The sequence below is a fragment of the Rhinoraja longicauda genome, chromosome 3 (genome assembly GCF_053455715.1).
Source record: "Rhinoraja longicauda isolate Sanriku21f chromosome 3, sRhiLon1.1, whole genome shotgun sequence".
Lineage (NCBI taxonomy): Eukaryota > Metazoa > Chordata > Chondrichthyes > Rajiformes > Arhynchobatidae > Rhinoraja > Rhinoraja longicauda.
The window spans coordinates 79,665,111-79,677,791 of NC_135955.1; the positions used below are offsets into that span (position 1 = coordinate 79,665,111).

The 12,681-nt window shown below is 43.0% G+C and overlaps 1 protein-coding gene across 1 annotated transcript in view; it reads right to left on the bottom strand.

The window, feature by feature from the left end:
- The window catches only part of adgrv1 (adhesion G protein-coupled receptor V1), a 385,526-nt gene that overhangs the window by 65,650 nt on the left and 307,195 nt on the right, over positions 1-12,681 (bottom strand). The window contains exon 85 of the mRNA XM_078397039.1: positions 7,133-7,311. Within this exon, the coding sequence (XP_078253165.1) occupies positions 7,133-7,311 (179 nt within the window). The remainder of the gene's footprint in view (positions 1-7,132; positions 7,312-12,681) is intronic.

Genomic DNA, 12,681 nt, shown 5'->3' on the forward strand with positions numbered 1-12,681 from the left:
CTACCACAATCCTACACACACGTGGGACAATTTTTACCGAAGTCAGGATTCAACCCGGGTCTCTGGCACTGCAAGGCAGTAAAACTACTGTTGCACCATCATGCTGTATTATTTTGTGAGCAAACTGCTTTTATGCCATCCTGGGGTTGTGGGTTTCCAGAATGATCGTGTTGCAGTGGTAAAAGCAAATAAGCAAGCAGAATTTATCAAGGCCAAGCTGGTTTTCCCAGCTGCTGGCCTTAGTGAATGTGGCAACACTTTCTTGTTGCTACCAGCTGGACCAGATGATTAGTATTTAAACCGCTACAGTCATTAACTGCTTGGATATTTTTGTCAGCATTGGCATTGCAACTTACATGCTGGTTCAGGCCTAGCTCTGTGCTGATCACAGTAAGTATTAAAACACTTTAAGGGTTCTTCATTACTACAGCTCAGTGTGATCTTGGGAGAATGAAGTCAGAGCAACAATGTGCAATAGACTCCAACATTATAAGAAATCCCACTGAAACGGAAGAACTGAGGACATGGACATATAGTAGCATGGTGATTAATGCCTGACTCAGCATGGCTGAGATGCTATGCAGAGAGCATAAAAATATTTCAGTATGAAATAAGGTGTATTTTAAAAAATGACTGCCTCATTGCAACTTTGGCATTTTTCAAATCTTTCGGGACTCTAGGGCACAAAAATATATTTAGCTATTTTTGAATATGCAGCTTTTCCATTTTGTTTCATTTTAAAAAATCTGGTTTTCAAAGCATTTCTTGTCCATCCCTTAACTGCTTTCAAGAAGGTGGCAGTGAGCTGCCTTCTACTGCTTTTAGAAACACTCTTGTGCTGCAAGCAATTTGTGCACACCAGTGTGAAACTACACCACTGTGATAATTATGAAGTAATCTGACATTGCTTGAGTGACAAACATTGTTGAGAATATAGGGAGAACTGTTCAGGAATAGAGTCGGGAACGTCAATGTAAACATTATGCAGAGTCTAGTATAGCTGTTGACGGGCGGCATGGTGGCGCAGTGGTAGAGTTGCTGCCTTACAGTACCAGAGACCGGATTCAATCCTGATTACGGGTGCTGTCTGTACAGAATTTTTACGTTCTCCCAGTGACCATGTGGGTTTTTGCTGGGTGTACCGGTTTCCTCCCACACTCCAAAGACGTACAGGTTTGCAGGTTAATTGTCTTCGGTAAAGATTGTAAATTGTCCCTAGTGAGTACGATAGTGCTAGTGTATGGGGAATTGCTGGTCGGCACGGACTCAGAGGGCCATAGGGAACTGTTTCCACACTGTATCTCCACACTAAACTTTATAAAATTTTGAGTTTAGCCACAGCTGGAATATTGTGTGCAGTCTTGGTCATCACACTACAGTGCACGAGTGCATTGGCATAGAGGAGATTTACCAGCATGTTGCCTTGGGACGGGGTATTTCAATTATGTGGAGGGATAAGATGGGCTGCGTATTTTTCCCTGTCACAGGGGAGGCTGAGAGGGGACCTGATTGATAGGTACAAATTTACAAGGGACATTTGTAAGGTAGCATAAGAAGCTTTTGCCAACAGCAGAGGCATCTAAAATTAGAGGGCATATGTTTAGGGCAAGAAGTAAGATGTTTGAATATAATTTGAGAAAGAATATTTTTTTCAACCAAGGAGTGGATGGAATAGACAATAGACAATAGACAACAGAAAATAGGTGCAGGAGAAGGCCATTCGGCCCATCGAGCCAGCACCGCCATTCAATGTGATCATGGCTGATCATTCTCAATCAGTACCCCGTTCCTGCCTTCTCCCCATACCCCCTGACTCCATCCTTAAGAGCTCTATCTAGCTCTCTCTTGAATGTATTCAGAGAATTGGCCTCCACTGCCCTCTGAGGCAGAGAATTCCACAGATTCACAACTCTCTGACTAAAAAAGTTTTTCCTCATCTCTGTTCTAAATGGCCTACCCCTTATTCTTAAACTGTGGCCCCTGGTTCTGGACTCCCCCAACATTGGGAACATGTTTCCTGCCTCTAACGTGTCCAACCCCTTAATAATTTTATACGTTTCGATAAGATCCCCTCTCATCCTTCTAAATTCCAGTGTATACAAACCTAGTCGCTCCAGTCTTTCAACATATGACAGTCCCGCCATTCCGGGAATTAACCTAGTAAACCTACGCTGCACGCCCTCAATAGCAAGAATATCCTTCCTCAAATTTGGAGACCAAAACTGCACACAGTACTCCAGGTGCGGTCTCACTAGGGCCCTGTACAACTGCAGAAGGACCTCTTTGCTCCTATACTCGACTCCTCTTGTTATGAAGGCCCACATTCCATTGGCTTTCTTCACTGCCTGCTGTACCTGCATGCTTCCTTTCAGTGACTGATGCACTAAGACACCCAGATCACGTTGTACGTCCCCTTTTCCTAACTTGACACCATTCAGATAATAATCTGCCTTCCTATTCTTACCACCAAAGTGGATAACCTCACACTTATCTACATTAAACTGCATCTGCCATGCATCCGCCCACTCACACAACCTGTCCAAGGCACCCTGCAACCTCATAGCATCTTCCTCATAGTTCACACTGCCACCTAGCTTTGTATCATCGGCAAATTTGCTAATGGTACTTTTAATCCCTTCATCCAAGTCATTGATGTATATTGTAAACAGCTGTGGTGCCAACACAGAGCCTTGCGGTACCCCACTAGTCACTGCCTGCCATTCTGAAAGGGACCCATTTATCCCCACTCTTTGCTTTCTGACTGTCAACCAACTTTCTATCCATGTCAGTACCCTACCTCCAATACCATGTGCTCTAATTTTGCTCACCAATCTCCTATGTGGGACCTTTGTACATTGTTGAAGCAGGTAGACAATAGACAATAGACAACGGGTGCAGGAGTTGCCATTTGGGCCTTCGAGCCAGCACCGCCATTCACCGTGATCATGGCTGATCATCCACAATCAGTACCCCGTTCCTGCCTTCTCTCCATTCCCTTGACTCTGCCATCATTAAGAGCTCTATCTAACTCTCTCTTGTAAGCATCCAGGAAATTGGCCTCCACTGCCTTCTGAGGCAGAGAGTTCCATAGGTTCACAACTCTCTGAGTGAAAAAGCTTTTCCTCATCTCAGTTCTAAATGGCCTACCCCATATTCTTAAACGGTGGCCCCTGGTTTGGGACTCCCCCAACATCAGGAACATATTTCCTGCCTCTAGCGTGTCCAATCCCTTAATAATCATACATGTTTCAAAAAGATCCCCTCTCACCTTCTAAATTCCAGAGTATACAAGCCCAGTCGCTCCAGTCTTTCAACATATGACAGTCCCGCCATACCAGGAATTAACCTCGTGACCCTACGCTACACTCCCCCAATAGTAAGAATGTCTTTCCTCAAATTTGGAGACCAAAATTGCACACAATACTCCAGGTGTGATCTCACAATTTGTACTCTTGCAATTTTCAGGGTCTCTAAAGCACCACAGCACATAAGGCCATGGACCAAGTGCTAGAAAATGGGATAACTACTGACTGGTGGTTAGATCGTAGTAGACCAACAGATCTGTTTCAGTGCTGCATGACGATGAACTGTGAAAGATAATTTTGGTTTTCCCAATTTAAAACTGTTGGATCTTGTGTCACTTAGTTAGTTTGTTAATGAAGAATCATAGATGATAATGGTTAAACAACATCGCTTGTTGTGGCTATTTATGTGGAGGTTACCTGTAAGGTTCTTCCATTTTACATCTGAAAACTCCTTGTGATGTTTCGGCTAACTGATTCACAGCGAAAGTTGCACTGACAGCATTTCTCAAGAATCATGCAAAGGAATTGTTCCTGCAATTTGAACAGGGGAATTTGGACAGGGAAATCCCACAGATTATACGGGACATCCAGAATTGCTCTACCATAGAAAGGTAATGTTTTTTTGTTTTTTTTAATCGGATTATCCAAAATTAAGCTGGTAAGTCCAGACTTGATTCTTGATCTGTGTTAAATTAGTTACATCTCAGTGAGGGCAGCATAAACAATTCTAAAATTAATCTCAATACACCATGGTAGAAAAAATATCAGCTTTGTTTCTCAGTCTTAAAAAGTAACTACAATACACAAGCTTCAGTAAAAGACAATAGTATTGATTTGATGGTTTACAAATATGGTACTCAATATAGGAGCGATCACTTAGGAGATGCCATTTACTCTGGATCTCCCCTTTGTATGCTGTATCTTCCCCTTTGCTCTATCTATTGTACTTGAATTTGAACTTATTTGAACTATTTATGTGAGACACAAAATGCTGGAGTAACTCACGGGTCAGGCAGCATCTCAGGAGACAAGGAATGGGTGACGTTTCAGGTCGAGGCCCTTCTTCAGACTGATGTCAGGGGAGGGGGGTGGGACAAAGATAGGATGTAGTAGGAGACAGGAAGACAGTGGGAGAACTGGGAAGGGGAGGGGAAAGAGAGGGACAGAGGAACTATCTGAAGTTGGAGGTCAATGTTCATACCGCTGAGGTGTAAACTGCCCAAGCGAAATATGAGATGCTGTTCCTCCAATTTGAGCTGGGCCTCACTATGGCAATGGAGGAGGCCCATGACAGAAGGTCAGACTGGGAGTCGGAGGGGGAGTTGAAGTGCCGAGCCATCGGGAGATCAGCTTGGTTAAGGCGGACTGAGCGAAGTTGCTCCCCCTCTCCCCATTCGTAACAAGGATAGAATCCCCCTTGTCCTCACCTTTCACCCCATCAGCCGTTGTATACAACAAATTATCCTCCAACATTTCCGTCATCTCCAACGGGATCCCACTACTGGCCACATCTTCCCATCTCCACCCATTTCTGCTTTCCGCAGAGACCGTTCCCTCCGTAACTCCCTGGTCCACCCAAACCACCCCCTCCCCAGGTACTTTCCCGTGAACTATTTATGGGATATCTGATCTATTGGGATAGTGCGCAAAACAAAGCTTTTCACTGTACCTCGGTGACAATAAGAAACCTAAACCTGCCTTTAATGAGTAGAGAAAATGTGTAGGAAGGAACTTCAGAACTGCAGATGCTGGTTTACACTGAAGATACACAAAAACTGCCGGAGTAACTCAACAGGTCAAGCAGCATCTCTGGAAAAAAGGAGTAGGTGACGTTTCGGGTCGGAACCCATCTTCAGTCTGACAAAAGCAGAAAAGGAGTTAGAGATGGATAATAAATGGTTTCAGTCATCTACTCCTTCTCTCCAGAGATGCTGCTTGACCCACTGAGTTACTCCTGCATTTTGTTTTAATCTTAACAAGTAGGATGTGGGCAGCTGTGGTTATGAAGAAACCACCTCACCCCCACACAAATGCCAGATAGAGAAGGTAATGGAATTTTGAATCTTCTAATGGCAAAGACAAACATCCAGTTCAAGGACTCTGGAGATTGGTATCTTAGTCAAGAGAGATTGTGGTTTATGAAAAATTGACATCTCAGATCGGATGTAGAAAGACTAGACTGGAGAGCTAGGAAGTATGAACGTTGGGGCTGGAGGATTACCATGATGTTACCATTACCATGTGTTTTAATATGGGGACAGGAGATGCATACCAACCTTTGGATCCACTCTAAGGCCAGTAGCTTGCTCTTCTACTGCAAAGTATTTGCTACAGCAGCAGCCAGCGATGGTGTCAATTACTTCCAGCAAACTGGTTTATCCAGCGGAACCTCAATTCTCTTTCAAATCCTTGTTGAAGTCGAAGGTCTGCCTGCCTAAAAGCTGCCTTTATCCCTCCTTATCCTCCAGTGACAGATGGAACAAATTCAGTTGGGATTATGTTTTTTTGTTGTTATTTTGAAGACAGATAACCATGAAGTACCTAGAAATTGAACCTCACCGTATCCACAATTCCGGGGACTTGGGAGATCCAACAGTTCCCAAGAAACAGCATTGCAGTCCAATTCCTGGACCTCACTGTATAAATTTGCACTTAAAGAGCGAGCAATGAACCACGAAATGATAGTCGGAATAAGAAACAAAACTGCTATTCCATCTTTTATGTAATCTCATTTATATTGCACAAATCCAGCATAAGTCACCTGATTCAGAGAATAGCTGGCAAGTCTGTTTTCTTCTTATGTCATTGTTTACGCTGAAGCTTTGGTAAAAAGCACTTCTGATTAATAGCTTTTCTAAATGGTAAACTTGACTACCCGTAAGATGACAATATCTTCTTTTTAAGCCAGTTATTCCTTTTAACGCTTGTGAAATACTCAAATTTCCTTACACCGGAATTATCAAATGGAAAATTTAATTAGAAAGGAAGTGCGTGTGTGTTTGTTATGTTTATATACGGGGCTGTGGGGGAGGGAGTGCAAAGGGAACAGGCTACATTAATGCTGAATTGATGCAGCTAACGTATGCTAAAGTACAAACAGGAAGTGGCTAATTCTTTACCAATTCACATAAATAGCTACTTGGTCTAATTCTAATACTGCCAAAAACCACCTGCACCTTGTTCAACTTCAAGAAATCACAATCAGGACTGACCAAAACTTCATATTTAAGACAAGACTACAATTTATGCTTCACCTTGGAAACTGCTCTGCTGCATTACAGAAATTCTTTAAGCATGAAATATAAAGGGTTGAGTATTACCAAAATATTTCTTATTTACAGTATGTTTGCTTCACATATTCAAGATCGGAAAGTGAATTAAAATCTGACAAATATATTTAATAGTCAAAAAGTAAGACAACTTTGCAATTTGTCAACAGGGTTAGTCATTCATTTTTTGCTTCCATGATGGCGCCCAACCCAGGTGACTATTTGCATGCGAGCCATAGAAGCAGATCTACAATCACATGTTACAATCGCTCCACACTTTTAAATCTCTACTCCTACAGCAACATTTCTTACTTTAACGATGATCTTCTTAAACATCTCTCAGATCTGTCCAAGCTCCAATTCCCGACACCCAAAGACCAACCTCATCGAATCCTGGCTTTGCCTTGCTTTAAACGTTATTCCCTTATCGTGTATCTGTACCGATTGCAATCATGTACTGTCTTTTCGCTGGCTGGTTAGCACGCAACAAAAGATTTTCACTGTACCTCGGTACACTTGACAATATACTAAACTGAACTGGTGATGTACTATACTTACACATCGCCATGTATGGTACCGTAGACTTCTTGCATGCTCCAGTTATAAGCCCCTCGTAGGATAATTACAAGCAGAGCCACGACAAAAGCAGGTAAACCCCAACTCAGAGCAAAGAAGAGCAGGTATCGCCGATCTGTGTGTTCATCGTTCATCACAAGCACCTTCCAGAAATTGACAGACTAAAGGGAAGAAAAGCAATAGTTTGCTTGTGTACTGATCCAGCTTGGTACACATTGCAACCACACCAACAATTACAATGCTACAATGTGTTTTATTTTACATAAAGTAGCTTCCACTAAAATGATCATAACTGCAATAAAAATCTATAAATTATTTTGCCAGCATATCAGATTCAGATTAGTTAATTGTCATGTATACCAGTACGCATGGAATTTCTTTGTTTGCATGAAGCTCAGTATATATAGTATGCATAATGATAGATACGAGAATAAATACAACAACAAATACAAAACAGCAAAATGGTGGAGAGATTGTACCGCAATCGGAAGTAGTGCAGTGAAAATAATAAAGTGCAACAATAAAATTATTGAAAGAGGTAGAGTTTAGAGTAAAAGTACATGGGGGGAGGGGCGAAGGGAAGGCGGCTCTACTGCCATGTGCGGCAGCAGGCAGTACATACAAATGATTGGTGAACTTTTGTAACTATGTTGGCGCCAAAACGTGGCGACACTTGTGTACTGCCCAGATGAGGTCTGCCACAGGATTTTACCGAGTTGTATGCAAGACAAAGCATTTCACTGTGCCTAGGTACATGTGACAATAAAGTATAATTGAATCCTTAACAATGTTTTCAGCCTTCATTATGCAATGCACCATGACAATGGGTTGGATGGAAGGTAGTGATGAGCCTGTTACAGCCTAAGCTGTGTTCAACAATCTCTGCTGGTTCAGGCTGTCAAAAGCAGCACAGTTGCCGTGCCAGGCTGAGACGTATCCTGTCAGGATAATTTCTCTACCGTATCTGTAAAAGTTTGAGAAAATTCTTGTGGACATGCCAAATCTTAGACGCCTGAGAAAGTAAATACACTGATGCAATGTGTTGATAACTGCATCACGGTGTCGAGACAAGGTTAGGTTGCTGATGATATGAAGGCCAAGGAACTTGACGCTGGTGAACATTGACACAGCAGCTCCATTGATAAGGACAGGGTTGTTTTCAATTCTCATTCCTTTGCTCGAACAATTCTTGTTATTCTGACATTAAAAGGAAGGTTGTTTTTCTGAAACCATGGCATAACGTTCATGATCTTTTTAGCAAATTAATTTTAATAAACACAATTGTCCAACACTATGCCTGGGCTCTGATTTTCTACCCAAAATAGAAGCATCCATGCAAAATACAAACATTCTTGCACACAATTTGCACCCAAAGGATTTTCCTTTATTTGTTCAGGAAATTAACAAGACTTGGGTTGTGGTTAAGAAATATTTTGGTATGGAGGGTGGCGCTTTGGGGGGTTGAAGAATCATAACCTTAAGGGTCAAACGTGGGCATTGGCAGTTGGTTAAGTTTCCATTTGGATGGCGAAGAGAGCTGGGTTGTGATTGCCTGCAAGGGATGGCCAAACATTACCATCAGGTAGAATGTAAGGAGAGTTGGATTTAATCCTGAAGAGGCTCACAAAGGAGACTTTACAGAGATGAATGAGTACAGACCTCATATAGTGCAGGATGGAATTGCACATAGATACATAGAAAATAGTTGTAGGTGTAGGCCATTCGGCCCATCAAGCCAGCACTGCCATTCAATGTGATCATGGCTGATCATCCACAATCAGTACCCCGTTCCTGCCTTCTCCCCAGATCCCTTGATTCCGCTAGCCATAAGAGCTCTATCTAATTCTCTTTTGAATGCATCCAGTGAATCGGCCTCCACTGCCTTCTGAGGCAGAAAATTCCACTGATTCACAACTCTCTGGGTGAAAAAGATTTTCCTCATCTCAGTTCTAAATGGCCTACCCCTTATTCTTAAACTGTGGCCCTTTGTTCTGGACTTCCCCGACATCGGGAACATGTTTCCTGCATCTAAGCATGTCCAATCCCTTAATAATTTTATACGTTTCTATAAGATCCCCTCTCATCCTTCTAAATTCCAGTGAATACAAGCCCTGTCATTCCATTCTTTCATCATATGACAGTCCCACCATCCCGGGAATTAACCTTGTGAAGCTACGCTGCACCCCCTCAATAGCAAGAATGTCCTTCCTCAAATTAGGTTTACTAATTTACATACTGGTTTGAACTTCGTCCCCTTTGATCTCTAGTTTTCGCACCTTATCCATCCATATCTCTCATTTCCTTCTCCCATGACTCTTAGTCTGAAGAAGGGTCTCGATCCGAAATGTCACCCATTCCTTCTATCCAGAGATGCTGCCTGTCCCGCTGAGTTACTCCAGCATTTTGTGCACCTACATATAGTGGATATGGATAGAGGGATGCCACGGCCCTAGGCATACGAGGCATGATGAAGAGTTCCTCCAAGTTACATTGAAATACAAGGCCTACTCCTCCATGAGCAGCTGACCAGTTTGAACATACTTCCGTACAATCCTTTTCCAGTTCTGAGCATGTCACCGGCAGGGAAGATCCAGAATCAATTTGACGTTTACATGAACCATGAAACCTGAGAGTGTTTATCCATTGGGTTTATTAATAAAATGAATTTGCAAATGAGATCATAAACTTTACGTGGTGATGCCAGAACAACAACCTAGCCCTGAACGAGAGCAAAGCAAAAGAGTCCATCACTGAGTTAAGGAAGGACAGGTTGAATACAACCCTGTCTGCATCAACAGAGATGGTCAACATGGTCTCATTTTCCTAGGCATCCATATCAGCAACCTCACCCTGGTCCCATCATACTGCTCGTTATCAACAAAGCACATCAGTGCATTTACTAATTTATGTGTCAGAGAAGGTTTGGCAGGTCCACAAGGATTCTCTTGAACTTCTATGGATGCACTGTAAAAAGTATCCTGACGGGTTGCATCTCAGGCTGATATGGAAACTGCTCTGCTCTTGACTGCCTGAATCTGCAGTCATAGGTGGATCCCCAACATGTGTCTCTGTGTCCCGTATTTCTGCTTTCACTCCCTTTCCTTCAGAGGGAACAAGGATAGAGTTCCCCTGGTCCTTACTTTTCACCCCTCCAGCCTCCACGTCATTCTCCGTCATATCCGCCACCTTCAACATGCTTCCACCACTAGTCACATCTGCCTATTTTGGCCTCTGCAGAGACCATTTCCTCTGCAACTCCTTGGTTCACTCATCCCTTCCCACCCAAACCAGCCCCTCCAAAGATACTTTCTCTACAACCACAAAAGTAAGAACACCTGTTCCTGATACCTCCTCCCTCACATCGACCCAGGAACCCCAGAATTCCTTCAAGGTGAGACAGAGGTTTACTTGCACCTCCTCTAACCTCATCTCGATGTGGTCTCCTTTACATTGGCGAGACCAAGCGTAGACTAGGCGACCATTTCGCCGAACACTTGCGCTCCGTCCAGCAATGTCTGCAGAATTGCCTGATTGCTTACCATTTTAACTTCCCTTCCCATTCTGTCCAAGGCCCCCTCCACTGCAAGAATGAGGCAACGTGCAAATTGGAGGAGCAGCACCTCATATTCTCCTTGGATAGCTTACAACCTAATGGTAATAACATTGAATTCTCCAGTTTTAGATAACTAACCTACAAACAACCTCCCTCTACTCCTCGCTGCCTTTTCACCTTCTGTCCCCTGTGCCCAACCTGGATGTATTTCTCCCTTTCCCGTTCCTCTCCCTTCCACTGATCCCACAATTCCTGGCCCTTCTTTCCTTATCTTCTTCCTTATCTCACACTTTTTGCCTTTTCATCTCTGACTTTTGTCCAGCCAACTGTCAAACAACCACCCCCCTCCCCACCTGTATCCACCTATCACTTGCCAGACTTTGTCCTGCCCCAATCAATCTCTCTCTCTCCCCCACCAAAATCAGTCTGAAAAAGGATTCCAACCCGAAACATTGCCTATCCGTGGTCTCCAGAGGCCTGGTCCGTGGTCTCCAGAGATGCTGCCTGACCCCTGAGTTTTTCCAGCACTTTGTGTCTTTTTTTGTAAACCAGCATCTGCATTTCCTTGTGTCTACAATTTCAGGGCCTTCCTGGATTTCAACTGGTGCCCTATTAACATAAGGAAGAATTTGTGATTCTCAAACTTTTGACGTCAATATTGTTGTGAACTTAATTTTTCTAAAGTCTATCTTTCATACAGTGAGCATGACTTAGCTAGTTGTGATGGGGTTATAGAGGCCTGGCCTACATTAGAGAAATCAAACACAAATTGACTGATTGTCTTTGGTCAAAGGAAAGACCCAAAGTCACTCCTTCCCTGCCAATGTATTTCTTCATCCTACACTGACCTATCCATCTGTGGTCCCTTGCACTGTTACAATGAGACCCAGTGCACGCTGGAGGAACAACACTTCATCTTCAATCTGGCAACAGAAAGAAACCTTAAGGGATCATTAACAAAATCTGCAACTTTAGTTACAGTAAGTTGTTCTTTCCTTATGCCCACATCAGACCTAGTCATTTCTGGTGGTCATCCATTCGTGATTTTGGTTCAGTGTGTTTTCTATCCATTAGTGTAGCCTGGCCTGCTGGATATGCAACACATAACACAGATAAAGATGCATAACCTACTTCTAACTTCCACATTAAGTCATCGGACCTCGCCATATGAGAGATTCCCTTTCATTCATCATTCCACCACCACCTTCTCTGCACCAGAAAATCAACTAGTCCTCTCACTTTCCTACTTCTCATGAAAGATCTTGGATTTGAAATGTTAACTCCTATTCTTTTTCTGTAGATGCTTCGTGACCGGCTGAGTGTTTCCAGCATTTTCCACTTTTAACTCAAAATTTTGCCCAAGCCACATGTTGAAGCTCTTGTTCCTCTGCTGGCCTGATACTCTTCAACTCACTCGGTACCCCTCTGGAACCCACACCAGGAACGTTAAAAAACTGGCAATGTGTTATCTTTCAAAACTGGGACACCCAAACAATAGCTGCCACATTAGTGGGAGCAGGTAGAGGATCCGTTCCTCACATGGCACATGGAAATTCATACCAGGAGCCAGATCTAGACTTTGTGCGTTAGTGAAAAGGGCTGGTGATTCACTATTGCACCTCTCCTAATTTTACTTTATTACTGTGGAAGTAAAATTCTGGAAAGATGTAAAGTGAGGTGCCAACTATTAGCCATTTTACACTGGTCTTAAGGTCAATCTAAATATGCCTTGATCCCACACTGATAGTTGATCCTTTTTGATATTCCACCAACATCTCCAAGGTACAGCCCTCCTGTGCAGATCTTCCTTGGAATTGCTCACCATTGAAGCTGTGTTGTTAAAAGAAAGGAAGAATACATTGTACTCCTTTCTATACTTTTGATGCTTAGAAGTGTGGACCCTAACGTGCAACAGAAAGGTACGAGACAACAGTAAACAGACACATTGATTTCAAACTCATTTTGAGGAATCCATTAA